Source organism: Macaca mulatta, chromosome 5, assembly GCF_049350105.2.
Source record: "Macaca mulatta isolate MMU2019108-1 chromosome 5, T2T-MMU8v2.0, whole genome shotgun sequence".
NCBI lineage: Eukaryota > Metazoa > Chordata > Mammalia > Primates > Cercopithecidae > Macaca > Macaca mulatta.
In genome coordinates this window covers 96,710,198-96,730,265 of record NC_133410.1, presented here as the reverse complement: position 1 = coordinate 96,730,265, position 20,068 = coordinate 96,710,198, and the positions used below count along the sequence as shown (strand labels likewise).

General features: G+C 41.7%; 1 protein-coding gene across 2 annotated transcripts in view; it reads left to right on the top strand.

The window, feature by feature from the left end:
• The first annotated feature begins 2,233 nt into the window (after positions 1 to 2,233).
• The window catches only part of HSD17B11 (hydroxysteroid 17-beta dehydrogenase 11), a 69,354-nt gene continuing 51,519 nt past the window's right edge, over positions 2,234 to 20,068 (top strand). Inside the window, 2 exon segments of one of the 2 annotated variants that reach the window (NM_001257582.1) lie at positions 2,234 to 2,631; positions 15,821 to 15,928. In NM_001257582.1, the coding sequence (NP_001244511.1) occupies positions 2,422 to 2,631; positions 15,821 to 15,928 (318 nt within the window). In that variant the 5' untranslated portion in view covers positions 2,234 to 2,421. 2 annotated transcript variants of the gene reach the window in all.

Below are 20,068 nucleotides of genomic sequence, written 5' to 3'. Positions count from 1 at the left end.
TAGGGTAAGTATTAGTTATCTCAATTTTACAAATTAAGAAACATGTTCAGAGAGATGAAGTCACACACACATAAGGGATTCAGGTATGACTGCTTCCAAATGCTGTGTTCTTTCCCTTAACCAATGAAACCTTTATCAACTGTAGGTTAAAACTACCAAGTTTTTTTTTTTATTAATAGAACGGAATGAGAAATAGCATAGCCAGGCTGCGTGCGATGGCTCACGCTTGTAATCCCAGCACTTCCAGAGACCGAGGCAGGTGGAACACGAGATCAAGAGATTGAGACCATCCTGGCCAATATGGTGAAACCCCGTCTCTACTAACAATACAAAAATTAGCTGGGTGTGGTGGCACATTTCTGTAGTCCCAGCTACTCGGGAGGCTGAGGCAGGAGAATCACTCGAACCTGGGAGGTGGCGGTCGCAGTGAGCCAATATTTCGCCACTGCACTCCAGCCTGGAGACAGAGTGAGACTCCTTCTCAAAAAAAAAAAAAAAAAAAAAAAAAAAAAAAGAAAAGAAAAAGAAATAGCATAGCCAGAGCCTCAATATATGAAAGTCAACATAGTTGAAACACTTCTTATATTAGATCACCATGTAAGATGTGTAATTTATTCCTGTAGGTGTTGAACAAAAAAAATTGATAAACACTGACCATATGTGTAGCCCCAGTTACAGTTTTACTCGCTGTATAGACTTTAAAGTTGATCTAACAGATTTATTCATTTATAGTATAGGGGCATAAATATATCTTTATTCTACTTTTCTTCTCTATTTCCTAGGAGGCTTTTCAAAATCAAATGAAATAATATATGTGGAAAAACACTTGGTAAACTTTCTATACAAGTGTTTCGTAAATTTGGATTTGGAGGCTATCCAAAAAACGTTGTAGATGATATTCTGAATTCAAAGAATTCCACAATAGAGCTCACATTTGTGAGGCTGCCACTATCCCTTCATCCCCTATAACAACATATGGCTGCTTAAGTAAGAGGGACCATCGAGTATGAACTATTTGTGAACTTCGGTTTTTTTTGTGATCTTTCTGGCTCTTAAATATAAAAGTTGACCATTGGCACACAACGAAGTCTCTTCCCAAGCACTGGCGTGTCTTGCGCAAAACCCACATTCAATGTCTGTGAAAAATGAATTGGAAAAAATTGCATACAATACCATTATTAAGCTCTTACTGCACACAAACCCTAGTTAGGTCTTTTCTTCCCTTAATCAATCTCTAGAGTTTTTTTCAAGTCACCAGTTAACATATACTGAACACCCATTTATATAGGCTACAAAACGAAATGTTACATAGGTAATCTCTAGGCTAAATGATTTGCTATTTATTTATTCACTTGAATAAAGATAAAATTCCTAAAGTACAATATATATTTTTTCTTTTCAAACTCTGATAGGTCAAGTGAAAAATGATTATTCAAATATACTCTTCTTTCTTGTGGAAACAAGCCCTTTAATACGGTAACAATTTTTCCAGGCGCTTTATTATAGCTGTCCTTGAACAGACAAAATTTCCCGTCTTCAGAAATCGTGCTTAGTTCAAACTAAAATGTGATGTAGCGTAATTTTTCAGCTGGAAGCAGAACGCTTGGTCTTTTCAAGATCCTTTAAGATAGGAATCTACATTTGCATCCTCTATCTAGTTTTTGTTTTTTTAAGACAAAGTCTGGCCTTTTCACCCAGGTTGGAGTGCAGCGGCACGATCTTATCTTCGCGCACTGTTCCCTCGACCTCCTGGGCTCAAGCTATTCTCGTGCCTCAGTCTCGAGTAGCTGGAACTATATGCACGCGCCACTACTCCTGGCTAATTACCAAAAAAATAAAAAAATAAGAGACTAGGGGGTCTCCCTATGTTGTTCGGGCTGATCTCGAACTCCTGGGGTCAAGCGATTCTCCCTCCAGGGCTTCGCAAAGTGCCAGGATTACAGGCGAAAGCCGCCACGCCCAGCGGCACCCCTATCTAGTGATAAGCAACCTTCAACTTTGAAAGAAGCATCTGGCTTGCGGATACTGTCGGTTATCCTTGGAATTTATCCAGTTTAGGAAAACAAGTGAGCAGCTAACCCTCCACTGCCGGCTCACGACACCGGGAGAAAGTGGGTAAAAGATAGTCGCGGCCACACATCGCTTGGGGGCTGCGCGAAGCAGAACTAGGAAGCTTTGCTCGGGTCTGGACTTCGTCCCTCCCAGATCTCTGAGCGAGCAAGCACTGCAGCCCGAGCCAATTGCGAAAGACCAACAAAGCCCAGCCCAGCGGAAGGAACGGTTTCGGAGTTGTTTTTCTTTGATAGGGGAGCTCTTCCTTGCTCTCGCCCCTACCCTTTCTGGTGTTAGATCGAGCAACCCTCTAAAAGCAGTTTAGAGTGGTCGGAAAAGACACACCAAACGCTCCCAGCAACAAAAAGGATGAAATTCCTTCTGGACCTCCTCCTGCTTCTCCCCTTACTCATCGTCTGCTGCCTAGAGTCCTTCGTGAAGCTTTTTATTCCTAAGAGGAGAAAATCAGTCGCCGGCGAAATCGTGCTAATTACAGGAGCTGGGCATGGAATTGGGAGACTGACTGCCTATGAATTTGCTAAACTTAAAAGCAAGCTGGTTCTCTGGGATATAAATAAGGTAACAGTGCTTACTGTGTTTTACTTTCTGGCTCCTTTAATCTGTGGACATGTCTGCATTTTGCTGGCAACCACCCTTTACCGCAACTCTGTAAAGCAGGGAGGAAAAAAAAATTAGTATTGCCATTTTGCAGATGGGAGGGCATGAATTAATATGTTGTATGATCACATGATAAACAAACCTAGAGGTTATAAGAGTCCCAGTTACTGCCCCGTTGTAAATTGATCCCCATTTTTGCCCTAAGGATAACTCATAATTTTCTCCTGAACCTGATTTCATTGATCCCTCTATTTTAAACATAGGGAAAAAGTAATCGTTTTAGCTATATATTAAAAGAGTAAGAAGCTTGTACCTATTAAGAGAAAGTCCTAACCTACTTGCTGTTAATGAGATAAGTGGTTTAAAAGATTATACTCAACAGAAAACAATGCTACATTGCCATAGTTATTGCCAAGAGTAATTTTCCGGGAGGCTGAGGTGGGAGGTTGCTTGAGCCTGGGAGGTGGAGGCTGCAGTGTAAACACCCCACTGCACTCCAGCCTGGGTGACAGAGTGAGACCCTGTCTCAAGTTTTTTTAAAAAGCATTTTTTATTGGCTCACGCCTCTAATCCCAGCACTTTGGGAAGCCCGAGGAGGACGCATCACGAGATCAGGAGATCGAGACCATCCTGGCTAACACAGTGAAACCCAGTCTCTATTAAAAATACAAAAAATTAGCCTGGCGTGGTGACAGGCGCCTGTAGTCCCAGCTACTCGGGAGGCTGAGGCGGGAGAATGGCGTGATCCTGGGAAGCAGAGCTTGCACTGAGCCGAGATTGGGCCACTGCACTCCAGCCTGGGGGACAGAGCGAGACTCCGTCTCAAAAAAAAAAAAAAAAAAAAGCATTTTTTTTTTTCACGTTTGACCTGTGATACTGAAGGAGTGGCGGGAAAGCATCTTTTAGTAAAAACAATAAATAGAAAAAAAACTTTCAGTGTAATTTTTTATCCAGGACAAGTTTAGGTGTAGCTTAGGGAAGAGGACCTAGACTCTAACCTTTTATTTGACCTTTGGTAGATGAACCAAAGGGGTTTCTATAAGATACCTGATGGCCTGAAACATTATCCATTACACACTAGTTGACATGCAATGCTGTAAATAATAATTCAAAGGATGTGAAGTTAAATGAGAGTTAACCCAGTGAGTGGCTGATTAAGACAGCAATCAACAAATACTGTCCACTGCTTAGACATTAGGGACAGAGTGACAAACAGAAAATAAGGTTCCATGACCTCAGTCTAGTAGTGAAAATGGACATTAAGTAACTACAAGTGCAGGCTGGATGGGGTGGCTCACACTTTTAATACCAGCACTTTTGGAGGCCGAGGCGGGCAGATCACCTGAGGTCATGAGTTCGAGACCAGCCTGGCTGACATGGTGAAACCCCATTTCTACTAAAAATACAAAAAGTTAGTTGAGCACGGTGGCATGCGCTTGTAATCCCAGCTACTCAGGAGGCTGAGGCAGGAGAATTGCTTGAATTTGGGAGGCGGAGGTTGCAGTGAGCCAAGATTGCGCCATTGTGCTCCAGCTTGGGCAACAAGAGCGAAACTGCGTCTCAAAAATAAATAAATAAATAAAATAAAATAAATAAATAAAAAATAAGTAATTACAAGTGCAATGAAAAATACAACCTAGGCTCAGCCTGGACCAGCATGGTCAAGATCTGGCATGGTGATATAGTCAGACACATCTGAGTTCTTATTTTTTAATTGGGTAACTTAACTCAACTTTTCCACAGCTTTAGTTCCTTTTCTCCAAAATGGATAAAATAACAATACCTACCTCAAAAGGCTGGAAGTGTGATAAGAGATAATGCACACAAAGCATTTAGCACAGTAGCTGGTATAAGGTAAACACTGGAGTGTTAGTTCTTACTATTCCTTGACAAAGTAGTGGTTTAAGCTAAAATTTAAATATATGTAAGAGTTAGTTAGGTTAATGACTTCCAATGTCCAGTGCTAGTTTGTACAAAATTTTCTCTGATCTTCAGTGACATGTATTTATCCAACAAATGTTTATTGAGCATCTATTATCTGTTAGGCACTGTTCTAATGCAGAACTGAGGATATAGCACTGAGGAAGACATGAGCCTCATGAGCTAGGGGCAGTATGCCACACTGTATAATAAAATGTTTAATTGTTAGATGGTGTTAAGCATAAAGAAAAAAAGGTGAAAGCAGATTAAAGACTGTATATGGTGGGGAGGGTAGGAGGGGAGTGTTGACTTTGCAGAGGTGGCCGGAAAGGCCCCACTGAAATGGAGATAATTGAGTCAACATCAGAAGAAGCTGAGAGCACAGTGAGTCCTGCAGGGAAGGATCAGCAAATACAAAGCCTGGCATAGACTGAGGGAAGGGAGAGAAGCACAAGAAAGGTCTAGATCTACTCTGTGCAACACATGGTAAGTAGTAACCGCTAACCTCTTGTGGCTCTTGAGCCTTTGAAAATGTGGCCAGTCTGAATTGAGATGGACTGTGGGTGGAAATACACACTGGATTTTGCAGACTTAGTATGAAGAAAAGAATGTAGAATTTTGTGTTAAGAATTTTTATATCCATTACATGTTGAAATGATAATTACTTAGATATATTGGATTAAATAAAATATACCACTAGATTTTTTTTTTTTATGTGACTACTGGAAAGATTGAAATTATGTACGTGGCTTGCATTATATTTCTATGAGACAGTACTGGTCTAGAGATTTAGGGGGCTGGAGTTGCAGATGATAAAATTTCCTATACTTTGGCTTTTTACTCTGGGGAGTCAATGAAGGGTTTTGAGGGTAATTCCTATTGAAGAGGATCCTCCGGCTGCTGGGCTTAGAAGAGATGTAAGAGGAGAAAAGATGGAAGGAGCAAGTAAAGTAAGAGACTACTGTGATAATCCAGGCATGAGATGACATTATGGGGACTGTTGGACCAGGTTGGGAGCAGCAGAAATTGGGAGTAATGGTCAGAAAAATTGAGGACAATGTAGTGAGTTTTTATGAAGTTAAATTAGTTTAATTTAAATAATCTATCTTTTATTTTGAGATTATATCCTTCCTACTTTTTTGTGGGTAAAATATGTATTTGTTAATGAAATTACAATGATAACATATGAGGGTCATTTTGTTAGTTCTGAGGGTCCTTATTTGGCCAAAAGTTTGGCAATCTTAGTTCAGTATACACACCTTACTCTATTTTTCTTGCCGTTTTATAGATTTGAAATTATAGAAATCTAAGAACCACTAAACCTGATTGGGGAAGGACAGGGTGGGAGTTTGGAGCAGTCCAGGTAGCAGAAACTGGAGATGTGAAGCTCTTGGGCTGGTGAATACCTGGAGAATGAGGAAGAAAGTGGAGTGGTGTTTGATTGTTATGAGATCTAGCTGGAAGGGCAGGGAGGGGTCAAACGGAGGGCCCTTTCACCTAGAGTACAAAGACAATCCCTTAGATTAGTCCATGTAATGAGGATAGCAATGTCCACATGTACCAAATGTTAATTTAGGGAAGAATTAATGGTGGTGTCAGCTTTGTTGTTCCACTGAGACTGATACTGGGAATTATTCATTCTGCTTTATGATAATCTATCACTTCTTGACTATTCTCATTCCCATGCCTGGTTAGAATAGTTTGTAGCCAGGCATGGTGGCATGCTCCGGTAGCCCCAGCTACTCAGGAGGCTGAAGCAGCAGGATTGCTTGAGGCCAGGAGTTCTGGACTGTGGTGCGCTCTGCATGTCCGCATAAGTTCACAATCAATATGGTAACCTCCTAGCAGTGGGCATGAAGGAGATCAAGTTGTCTAAGGAGGGGTGAACCCGCCCAGGTTGGAAAAGGAACAGATCAGAGCTCCGGTGCTGTTCAGTAGTGGGATGAGGCCTGTGAATAGCCACTGCACTCAACCTGGGCAACAGAAAGACCCTTTCTCCTAAAATACCAGTTTGGAAAGAAAAATTTACAGTAAGTGGTATGCATATAGTGTATGCTCAAAGACTATTTATTGAATGAAAAACTGAATTAATGAATAACTGAAAAATTAATGGGAGGAATTTAAAAATTTTTAGTAATCAAGAAAATGGGTGTAAAGGTCTTAGTTGTAGCAATAGACAAACATATTTGAAAAACCAAGGGAAATCTTGAAGAGTTGTGAGCAATTGTACTGTGCTGCAAAACATTTTAAAGGAAGAATTCATTTTTTCCTGAAGATCTGCTTATTTTTTATTTCTTACTAACTATCTACAGGGCATTTTCCAGAATTTTTTCTGGAGGAATTCAGAACTTAAATTTGTTGCACTGGCAAAGCACAGTGGCTCACACTTGTAATCCCAGCACTTTGGGAGGCCGAGATGGGTGGATCACTTGAGGCCAGGAGTTCAAGACCAGCCTGGGCAACATGGTAAAACCCCATTTCTCCTAAGAATATAAAAATTAGACAAGTATGGTGGCGCATGCCTGTAATCCCAGCTACTAGGGAGGCTGAGGCAGGAGAATCACTTGAACCGGGGAGGCAGAGGCTGCAGTGAGCTGAGATCGCATGACTGCACTCCAGGCTGGGTAACAGAGCGAGACTCCATCTCAGAAAAAAAAAAAAAAAGTTGCACAATTCAGAAGGTGTGGAAAGCAGACCAACCTAAATGAGGAAGACCAAGTAAACAGGGCAAAAGTGAGACAGCAGATGTGAAAGAAGGGTATCTTTGCCTCCACATAGTGGAGTGGTGGTTAGTCACTTGGTGGTTACAGAAAGCCAATCAGTAATAAGCAAATCTCCGAAAACAGAATAAATGGGATATAAATTTTTATTTTAAAATTTGTTCATGTAGGGAAATATATTTGTTCAAAAAAGAGAAGACCCAATCAATATAATATACTTTTTTTTTTTTTTTGAGATGGAGTCTTGCACTATTGCCCAGGCTGGAGGACAGTGGTAAAATCTCGGCTTGTTGCAACCTCTGCCTCCCCGGTGCAAGCGATTCTCCTGCCTCAGCCTCCCAAGTAGCTAGGATTACAGGTGCCCACCACCACACCCAGCTAATTTTTTATATTTTTAGTAGAGGCAGGATTTCACTGTATTGGCCAGGCTGTTCCCAAACTCCCGACCTTGTGATTTGCCCGCCTCAGCCTCCCAAAGTGCTGGGATTACAGGTGTAAGCCACTGTGCCTGGCCAGTACAATATACTTTTTAAAAACTTTTTAAAATGTGGTAAAATATATGACATAACACACCATTTTAACCATTTATGAGTGTACAGTTTAGTGGCCTTAAGTACATTTACCTCATTATGCAGTGGTCTCTTCTATTTCTCTCCAGAAATTTTTTGTCTCTTCCCAAGCTGAAACTCTATCCATCAAAATGATGTATCTCCCCAGCCCTCTCTCTCCCCAGGGCCTGGCAACAATCATTCTATTTTCTGTCTCTATGAATATGATACTCTGGGTACTTCATGTAAGTACACTCATATGGTATTTGTGTCTGGCTTATTTCATTTGCCATAATGTTCTCAAGGTTGACATGTAGCATGTGTCAGAAATTCATTCCATTTTAAGACTGAATAATATTCTATCATATGTGTATACAACATTAATAAAATGTACTTGTAAAAAGAAATGCCAAAAGCTGCTGGTAAAGTATAGGAGAGCAAAATAAAGTTTACCTGAGATGTTGATGTCCCTTGAGGAATAAGCGTTCCTCATGAGAGTATACTACAGTTTGTGAGGGAGATTTCAGTAAAAGAAAAATATCGGGGGAACCCACTCCCAATATTTCAATGTAGGTTCTTTCTATTTTCCATAAGTGTCGGCCAGCTGAGAAATAAAGAGAGACAGTATAAAGAGAGGAATTTTACAGCTGGGCCACCAGGAGTGACATCACATATCAAAATTAGCTAATTTTTGATCAATGCCCTGTTGAGAATTCCACATTTCGGTGGAATTGGCTTGCCAATCATTAACAAAATGAGCCGTTTGAATAGGTTGATGTAACGCCACTCCGGGAGTGGTGGCCAGTGCAGTGACTGTAATTAGGCCCGTGATCACAGCGATTAAAGTGAAAGCAAATCTCTTAGATCTTTTGAGAATTCGTTGTAACACTTCATTAATTAAATGTACCGAAGGGGAAGAATCCCAAGGTCTGGGTAGAGTTACCAGTATCCAGATTCCTTCTCAAGCTCAAAGCAACATTACACTTTTCCTGGAGTCAAAACGGGAGTTAACGAAAGTGTATAAATGACAATTAATGCATTAGACAGTTTATTTGTCCAATTTTGATATTTCCCACTAACAGCATGTAAGAAGGCTTAACACAACTCTGTACAGGAATAGTCAGGCTGGAGGTAAACAGAGCAGAAGGTTTGAATCTACGTTGATACTGAGGGAGAGGAGCGGTGGTGGCAACACCTGATGTTCTCTGCCGTAAAGAAGCAATCCCAGGTGCCCGGGGATGCCAAAGAGGCAGAGGGTCATACCTGGGTCGAGAAGAATTATCATAATGCCAATCAGAGTCCCATAAAGGATGATCAGCATCATAAAGAGGAAGAGGGTACAAAGGGGATTTATCATGGGGTTCAGAATCATGGATGTGAGAGGCGGTAGTGGGGACAATAGACAGAAAAGTTTCCCCTTCCCATACTCCCAGTCTGGATGTGGCAATAGCCAATTTCCAAAGTTCTAGGTGTTCTGGGCTCAGTATGGGGAATATCCTATGAGGCTTCAGGGATGCGGGGGGTGGGGGGGAGTAATGCCCTTTTCTTCCCATTTTAAGGGAAAGAATGAGCTGAACCTCCTATGCAAAGTAGGATGATGATCCTCATCCTCCCAATAAGAAATAAAAAAGTAGCCTCCAGGCATTCCCTTCCACCAGAGGAGCAATTGTTTTTCAAATAGCCCTTTGGTGCCCAGTCTATTACTAAACCATATGAGTCACGTTTTAATACTACTGCATGTGAGTTAACGCGATCTTCCCAAATTAAAGTTTTAGATGGACCCTCAAAATTTTTAGAACATGGTTTTCCTACAGGTTTATATTGAAAGTATGGGGTATCTCGTATTACTCCCCTTTTCGTTTGTCTTAAAGGAGAAAGTGAGAGGCTGGAGACCAAATGTCCCCATTCCCCTGTGGCTAATCTCTCCAGAAGATAAGCAGCCCAGACTTGAGTTTCTAGATAGATACAACCAAATGCATGTCCGAGGCACAGAGGAGGGTATTTATAACCCATAGTAACATTGAATGCAGTGCCTTCTTCTCCTGGCTGAGCAGGGCAACGGTCATCTGTAGCTCCAGGCATCCACACACTATCATTAGTATAGACTTCTGCAGGAGCATCCACCCAGGTGAGAGATCGAATAAGTGCAGGAAAAGACACATAAGCTCAATATGGATAATTTTGTGTAGCAGGTAAATCAATTTGAGGGGAAACTGGTGAGACAGAATGTATAATGAGGAGAATTATTAAATAAAACTTATTGTAAGCAAGATCCAGTGGTGAAGGAGGAAGAGAAGAACCAGGGGATGTTGTTTTCAGGCTAATAGAAATGGTGTGATTTTTAGGTTCGTAAGGAGAAAAAGGTAGGTAATTAGAAGTGAGATTAGTTAGAGGGGTCTCTGTTGCCATTAGGGAGGATTGAACCTCTGTTGCCATTAGGGAGGATTGAACCAGACCCATTTTGATTTGGCGTGCCAGTTTTTGAGGAGTCGGCACAGATCTCACCAGGTATGAGGGTGGTCTCTGACATGGACATCTTTTCCTTGTGGTTTTCATTGTCAGTATTCACATGAAGTTTAAGTCTTCTAGTGGGCACCCAGATAGGGGATTGATGATCTCCTGGCAAAACACAAGCATACCCTCTTCCCCATGTTATAATTGTTCTGGGTTACCAGGTAGTGGTCTGGGAATTAAAGGCAAAGAATTAGGTAGTAAATTTAGAGGAATGGAACTACAGAGATCGACCGCCCCACCCGCTACTGTGGAGGTGGACAAGCATTGTACTGAGACAAAAGAAGAGGCTGGGACCCATCTGGGTTGGCTGTAGGGAAATTTGTTTGTGCTAGGGGCTGTGTTGGGACTCCTTAAAGCGGAAACATAACATTGGTCTGAGTCTGAGGTGTCCCATTTGATATTGGGGCCTGGGACTGGCCCCGCTTCCCGTTTCCCTGGTTCTGTGGCAAGGGGTTTCCATCTATATCAGACTTAGAGCGGCAAGTTCTTGGGCTATGTTTACCTTCACGACAACGAGGGCAAACAGTAGCAGGAGCATTTGGCCGTGTTTGTTGAGCCGGCTTGGCCACTTTTAAGTTTTTAACAGTGCAGTTTTTTTGAGTATGACCAAGTTCACCACAATTAAAGCAGGCTCCAAGAAAAGAATCAGTCGAGCCAGTTTGATTGCCATCCTTCATGGCCCGTGCCCACAGAATAGCTTTGTGAGTCGCTAATCCAAAGCCTTCACAAGCTTTAATATATGCAGGCAACACCTCATAATCAGGTAAATTTTGTCGTTGGATGGAACACATGGCCATTTTACTCATGGTTCGCATTCTCAAAAGCTAACATATGAAGGAGAATACCTTGAGTGTGCTCATCAGAGCCAGAATTTTGAACAGCATCTTGTAATTTAGCCAAAAAATCAGATTATAATTCATTGTGACCCTGTTTAACAGTAGTAAAAGAAACAGGAACTTGGCCTGGGGCACATAATTTATCCAAAGCTCTCACTCATACATACCTTTTTTTACTTGTTCCCTGGTGAGAGCATCAAAGCCTAATTGGGTAGTAGTGTCAGAGCGATGATCAGAGCCTGTGAGCTGAGCCTGAGTAATTAGAATGCCATCAGCCCGATTTAGCTGAGCCTGCAGACGGGCCTCCTCTGACCACCAGGTACAGAATTGTAAATGCTGAGATGAAGTTAGAACAGCTTTTGCCAAAAGGTCCCAGTCTAAAGGAAGCAAAATGACCTCAGTACAAAGAGTGTGTAAATTCATTTTAACATATGGAGAAGTAGGATCATGCTGAGTACAAGCATCCTTGAATTCTTTTAAAAAGGTAAAATTAAGCAGCACATATCAATGCACTTATACCCCTTGAGCATTAGGAGGTTCCAGCGTGACTGGATAATCCCACACCTCTAATCCACTTGTTTCTTGTTTTGGCATAATGAGCATTGCATGGAAGTTTCAACAACAGGCACATGAGACGGAGTCAGCATAGAAGTGACAGGAAAAGTATGTGTAGATAAGGGAAACTGAGGTTGAGGAGGTCAGACCAGTATGAGAGCATGAGAAAGGGACATTGGGGGAGCAGAAGAGGCAGAAGTATACTGCTGATTATTGTCCCAATCCTGTGCAGCCAGAGTGGCAGGGCATCCATGCGTGAAGAAGGGTACAGAGAAGAAGGTTGAATGGGTGGCAAAGTGACCAGTTGAGGGACTGAAATGACAGGAGGGTGAGGGGCTGAGGTAGATGGGGGAGGGCCTGCAGAATTACAGGTAAATTGTAGTTTGGTCTCAGAGCCATTAGATGGCTCTGGAGGCAAAGACTGCAAAGGTTTAGAGAGGGAAGAGTTAGCATAGATATCGTCCCGGGCTGTCCGAGTTGGGGCCGCGGTAGCTACAAGTACCAGCTCTTCATGAAAAGAAATAAGATCATCAGGGGGTGATATTAAGCCAGAGTCACCAGAGTTAGATATTGAATTCTTAACATTGTCAGGTGGGGGAGGCGTAGACGAAGGGAGAGGCTGAGCAGATAACGAAGGCCAAATGGGACAGGAAAGCTGAAGAAGAGATAGTGGGTCACCAGATTCAGAAAATTGTGGTAACTGCAGGGGGTCACGGGATTGGTATGTCATTAGGACAGCACGTACCAAGGCCCAATCACCCCAGTGATGGGAACATTATTTCCTGTCGGGACCAGTTTCCAGAATTTTGTACCAACACAATCCCATAGTTCCAGGAAACCAAGGACAGTGTTCCTTCACTGCCCTGAATAGGGTGACCATATTTTCCATGGGCACTCGCACTCCCCCCGTTTTAACAGGAGTTTAATATAGCAGAGATAAGCATAATGTTTAGACAGCACGTGACCCAAAGTTACCCCAGACAATACACAGACAATTCACCAATCGTCAGGGAGCTGAACAAGCATTTCTGTGAACTGGACCGATGAATGTTTCTCCACACCTACCAAAGGGAATTGGGTTCTCACATGCTTAGGAAAAAGAAAACCATGTTGGCATGCCAGATATCGGGGGAACCCGCCCCCAATATTTCAACGTAGTTTCTTTCTATTTCCCATAAGTGTTGGCTGGCTGAGAAATAAAGAGAGACTGTATAAAGAGAAGAATTTTACAGCTGGGCCACCGGGGGTGACCACATATTGGTAGGACCGTGATGCCCACCTGAGCTGCAAAACCAGCAAGTTTTTATTAAGAGTTTCAGGCCGGGCGCAGTGGCTCACGCTTGTAATCCCAGCACTTTGGGAGGCTGAGGTGGGCAGATCACGAGGTCAGGAGATCGAGACACGGTGAAACCCAGTCTCTACCAAAAATACAAAAAATTAGCCAGGCGTGGTGAAGGGCGCCTGTAGTCCCAGCTACTCGGGAGGCTGAGGCAGGAGAATGACGTGAACCTGGGAGGCGGAGCTTGCAGTGAGCCAAGATCACGCCACTGCATTCCAGCCTGGGCGACAGAGCCAGACTCCGTCTCAAAAAAAAAAAAAAGGGTTTCAAAAGGGGAGGGGCTGTAAGAACAGGGAGTAGGTACTAAGATCACATGCTTCAAAGAGCAAAAAGCAGAACTGCTGATAAGGATCTATGTTCAGCAGTGCACGTATTGTCTTGATAAACATCTTAAACAACAGAAAACACGGTTTGAGAGCAGAGAATCCATCTGGCCACAAATTTACCAAGGTGTGGTTTGTCCCCATCCTAATAAGCCTGAGGGTACTGCAGGAGACCAGGGCATATCTCAGTCCTTATCTCAACCGCCTAGGACAGACATTCCCACAGCAGCCATTTATAGACCTCCCCCAAGGAACACATTCCTTTCCCAGGGTATTAATGTTAATATTCCTTGCTAGCAAAAGAATTTAGTGATGTCTCTCCTACTTGCACGTTGTTTATAGGCTCTCTGCAAGAAGAAAAATATGGCTCTTTTTGCCTGACCCTGCAGGCAGTCAGACCTTATGATTGTCTTCCCTTGTTCCCTAAAAATCGCTGTTATTCTGTTCTTTTTCAGGGTGCACTGATTTCATATTGTTCAAACATACATGTTTTATAATTAATTTGTACAGTTAACACAATTGTTACAGTGGTCCTGAGGTGATGTACATCCTCAACTTACAAAGATAACAGAATTAAGAGATTACAGGCATAAGAAATTACAGAAGTATTATTTGGGAACTGATAAATGTTCATATTAAAATGAAATCTTCACAATTTATGTTCCTCTGCCGCAGCTCCAGCTGGTCCCTCCATTCGGGGACCCTGACTTCCCGCAACAGAAAAAGAACTTGTTTCACTTTATTATGATCACTATACAAGCTACTAATTCTCCCCACAGCTGTCCAGACTTGGCCTTTCTGCAACATGCTGTTTACAAATGTGTACACTGATTCACCATCCTCTCTGTGGATAAATGTATGAGTCCTCCTAGGATCTGCCCGTTTGTGCATTAGCTGACAATTATTAGGTTGATGCAAAAGTAATTGCTGTTTTTGCCATTATTTTAATGGCAAATTAATACTTGGCCTGCAGAGTGCACAAACTAGATCTTAATCCAAAATATCTTTTGAGACATTCTCTTAAAAAAAAAAAAAGGCAAAAATTGGCCAAAGGCAAACAAACAAAGATAACAACAACAACAACAAAACCCAATGGTATGATCCTAAACTTAAGTTGACCCAAAATCAGTGCCCCAAATTGGACTCATCACCCCTTTCCTCAAATTTGCTGTCATCTCTGTCTGACATGTGGCAGCGTGATCTTGCCAGCTACCAAAACTAGAAAGCAAAGATGTCGGATGTGTCTCCTCCCCATTCTTCCTCATCTACTCACCAAGTCTTACTGATTTTACCTCCTAAACATTTTTTCTACTAGTGCCAAAATTCAAGTTTGTGTCATCTATTACCTGAATCACTGTAACTGCCTCTCAGTTTTTTTCTTCCTCCAGTGTTGACCCCTAAAATCCAGCCTCCATACATCAGCCAGAATAATCAATATGACACATAAACCTGACTCTATAATTTAATCAGTGGTTCCCCATTCACTTTTTGATAAATCTTAGTATGTATGACATGTGGGATCTTAATCTGAACTTCTGCTGGCCTTGAACTTTATGATCCATCCAACAACAATGATCCTACTAGTGGTTTCCACATGACCAGTCTCCTCTCTGTCATTGCCCACACCCTGCCTGATGTGTCCTTTCACCCTGAGGAAAGTAAGTGAAAGGGCATGGCAAATCACTGCTAGAATTGTATTGTGTGCCCCTCTGTGTTCCCATAACTCCCTGTATCGAACTCTGCTGTGATACTCATCACAATGTATTAGGTTGAAACTGCCAATATTGAATCCTTTCTTATCAAAACAATAACAGTATTATGTGGTCCCACTTAACTATGATACTTATGTTTCTTTCTACTACCCCAAGGGGAACTCCTCGGGGTGAGGACTCTACCTCATTCATTTTTGTGTCAAGGTTTTTCTAAGCTCAGTGAATATGACTTTCACATTAAAATGCTAAAAGAACGAATGGTTTAATGAACTGTAGTTAACTCATTATTTATTTTGCAGCCAGTAAACCGACATTCATGAATAGTTTTTAATGACATGGAAAAAAGCTTAATCTTATATTTTTTAAAAAACCTGATATGGAACACACAGAGATACCGACATTCACAAAGTATTTAAAGTTCATAAATGTAAAAACTAGTATTTTAAGATTTTTATCTTCTTTTACGAAGCTTGCTTTAAATTCAGTTCCAAATAAAAGAAGCTAGTCAAAATACTAAAAGCAAAATGTGCCTGTATACCTGCCAAAAATGTGTTGTTACAATCTTCCCAATTCAAATGGAAAGAATCTCACTACTTTTTAAAAATTATTTTAAATTATTTTCAGCTGTCGATACAATATATTCATATCAATTATTACCTTGCCCTCTTTGTTGCTTTTTCTAGCATGGACTGGAGGAAACAGCTGCCAAATGCAAGGGACTGGGTGCCAAGGTTTATACCTTTGTGGTAGACTGCAGCAACCGAGAAGATATTTACAGCTCTGCAAAGAAGGTGAAATGTTGTGTTTAGTTAGAATCATATCATGTTAGAGCTAGGAGGTGTTTTGGAAATGATCCAGTCTGTACATGATATAGCTGAAGTAACTGAGAAATGTTATTTGACCAAGGTTATAGAACTAGCTCATAGCAAACCCAAAACTAGAACTGAGAGCTGAAGTTCTCAAATATTAGTATGTTCTGGAATTTTCCAGGGAGTTGTTAAAAAAATATACACTCTTGGGCTCCACTTCCAGAGGTTTTCTTTCAGTAGTTTGAGGGCAGGGCCTCAAATGCACCCTATCCACCCTGCATCCCATGCACCTTCACCTCACCCATGATTCTCATATAGGTAACTATCCTTGGATGACACTTGCAGAATCGCTGACAGGATCTTTTGAAGCCCATTCATAGAATTGAGTTAGAAAGTTACAATAAAGCTATTCTTTATCAGTTTTTTAGTGTAGATAGATCTATTTCTTTTCTTTTCTCTTCTTTTTTTTTTTTTTTTTTTTTGAGATGGGGGTCTCACTTTGTCACCCAGGTTGGAGGGCAGTGGCATGATCTCGTTTCATTGCAACCTCCACCTCCCAGAATCAAGCAATCCTCCCACCTCAGCCTCCCAAGTAGCGGGGACCACGGGTGTGTGCCACCACGCCCAGCTAATATTTTGTATTTTTGGTAGAAAACGGAGGTTCACCATGTTGCCTAGGCTGATCTCGAACTCCTGAGCTCAGGGGATCCACCCACCACAGCCTCCCAAAGTGCTGGGATTATAGGCATGAGCCACGCTCCCAGCAGATCTATTTCTATAAAGCATTATTTGCCTCTTCTAGATACAATTGAGAGGTGCTATGTATAATGGGGTTTCACTCTGAACGCATTCTCACTTGTACTTGTTAACTAAATACCTTAATGGGAGCAAGGTCATCAGAATTACCTGGGCTGATTCTTTAAAATACACATTCCTGGACCTTACCCCTGGATATTCTAATTCAGTGCAGTACAAAGAGTCTGATTCAGCCAGACGTGAGAACCTCTTTGTTTATGGAATTTTAGATTTGAGTTCTTTTTTTTTTGAAATGGAGTCTCGCTCTGTCGCCCAGGCTGGAGTGCGGTGGCGTGATCCCAGCTCACTTCAAGCTCCGCCTCGCGGGTTCACAAGAAATTCTCCTGTCTCAGCCTCCCGAGTAGCTGTGATTACAGGCACATGCCATCGTGCCCAGCTAATTTTTGTATTTTTGTAAAGATGGGGTTTCACTATGTTGGCCAGGCTGGTCTGGTCTCAAACTCCTGACCTCAAGTGATCCACCCTCTGGCCTCCCAAAGTGCTGGGATTACAGGCATGAGCCACCACACCTGGCCTGAGTTCTTTTTCTTTTTTTTTTCTTTTTTTTTTTTTTTTTAGACAGAGTCTAGCTCTAGCTCTGTTGCCCAGGCTGGAGTGCAATGGCTCAATCTCAGCTCACTGCAAGCTCCATCTCCCAGATTCACCCCATTCTCCTGCCTCAGCCTCCCGAGTAGCTGGGATTACAGGTGCCCATCACCATTCCTGGCTAATTTTTTTGTATTTTTAGTAGAGATGGGATTTCACCGTGTTAACCAGGATGGTCTTGATCTCCTGACCTTGTGATCCACCCGCCTTGGCCTCCAAAAGTGCTGGGATTACAGGCGTGAGCCACTGTACCTGGCCCATTTTCAGGTATTTTGAAGTAGCTATTTTGATGTGGCCATTTTAGTATCAGAACTTTTTTTCTTTTGGAGACAGTCTTGCTCTCTTGCCCAGGCTGGAGTGTAGTGGTATAATCTTGGCTCACTGCAACATCCTCCTCCTGGGTTCAAGCAATTCTCCTGCCTCAGCCTCTTGAGTAGCTGAGATTACAGGCGCCTGCCACAACGCATGGCTAATTTTTGTATTTTTAGTAGAGAGGGGGTTTTACCGCCAGGCTGGTCTGGAACTTCTGACCTCAGGTGATCCACCCACCTTGGCCTCCCAAAGTGCTGGGATTACAGGCATGAGCCACTGCGCCCGGCCTATCAGAACATTTTTATGCCACCAAAAGAATTAAATTCTCAGCTTGCTTTCATTATTAAGAAATATACAAATCCCAGCGCTTTGGGAGGCCAAGGAGGGCAGGTCACCTGAAGTCAGGAGTCCAAGACCAACCTGGCCAACATGATGAAACCCTGTCTCTATAAAAATACAAAAATTAGCTGGGCATGATGGCAGGTGCCTGTAATCCCAGCTACTTTGGAGGTTGAAGTGGGAGAATCACTTAAACCTGGGGGACGGAGGTTGTAGTGAGCTGAGATCGCACCACTGCACTCCAGCCTGGATGACAGAGCAAGATCTCAAAAAAAAAAAAAAAAAATATATATATATATATATATATATACACACACACACACACACACACACACATATATATATACACACACACATACATATATATACACACAAAACATGTTCTCTCTTATTTGGGATAGCTAAAAATTAAAATAATTGAACCCTTGGAGATAGAGAGTAGAAGGATGCTTACCAGAGGCTGGGAAGGGTAGAGATGGTATAGGGAAGAAGTAGTGATGGTTAATGGATACCAAAAAATAGAACAAATAGGCTACTCTGGTTGCACTGCCTGTGAGTTAGCCCTGCTCTGCAAGGAGCAGCCATAAAGAATCTTTTGTTAGTAAAAAAAATTAATAATAATAATTTAATTGTACATTTTAAAATAACTAAAAGAGTATAATTGTATTGTTTGTAACGCAAAGGATAAATGCTTGAGGGGATGGATACCTGATTTACCCTGATGTGATAATTATGTACTGCATGCTTGTATCAAAATGTCTCATGTAACCCTGAATATATACACTACTACGTACCCACAAAAATTTAAAAACAAAATTAATACAAAAAAAAAAGAAATACAAAACAGACATTCATATCCTGGGGAGATAATAGGCAATGATGAAGAAAGGGTCAAGAGTGTCTGGGAAAATCCTTTGATAATATAAAATAATATATAGGTATAAATGGTGTTGATCAGGGCTCAAAAAACTTAGCTTGACACTTCACTAATGTAAATATAATCTGATGAAATTAAATTCTGACTGAATATAGATGTGAGGCACCATGCCCAGCCTACAAATAGTCTTTACAAATAGTCTTTACAATCCAGTGGATGCCTTCTATTGCTCTTAGCAGCTAGCCTTGTTCTTTTGTTTATATTTTCTCAACTGAAATCATTTCACCAATGATAGCTGCAACAACCTTTGAAATCTGGCCATAAGGGTTTACATAAGCCCTTCCACATAACCATTTTAATTTCTCAAATGCTCTTTCTTCTGGATCAATACCAAAATAGAATTTTCAAGAGAAAACACACATACCACGCATATATACTAGAAAAACACACTTATGTATTTTTATATTATTTACCTCATTTATATTTCTATATTTTGTTGTTTTGTTTTGTTTTTTGGGGTTTTTTTTTTTTTTTTTTGAGACGAAATCTCGCTCTGTCACCCAGGCTGGAGTGCAGTGGCACAATCTCGGCTCACTGCAACCTCCACCTCCTGGGTTCAAGCGATTCTCCTGCCTCAGCCTCTTGAGTAGCTGGGATTACAGGCGTGCACCACCATGCCCAGCTAATTTTTGTATTTTTAGTAGAGATAGGGTTTCACCATGTGTTTCAGGCTGGTCTCCAATTCCTGACCTCAAATGCCTGCCTCGGCCTCCCAAATGCTGGGATTAGAGGCGTGAGCCACCTCAGTTGGCCAATATTTCTATATTAAGTGCCCTCATAGACACCTGAGCAGGTCAAGAAGCGAACCTTAAATCGCGTTACTTGTAGACAAGTATAAATGATTTTAAAATAATGATGATAGTAATAGCAGTTTACTGTGTGTATTAGATACAGTGTTAACTCCTTTACATGCATTATTTCATTTGTTGCCACAATGACTCACAAGGAACTTGTATTAGTATCTCTATTTTACAGAGGAAGAATTGAAGTTTTAAGAGGTTAGGTAACTTGGTCAAGGTCCAACAGATAGTGAGTGGCAGAGCCAAAACTCAAGGTCCAAGAAAACCACTCTTCACCCTTAGGCCTACTGCCACCTAATGGAGAGCGATTGAACAATAGCACAGAAAATAAAT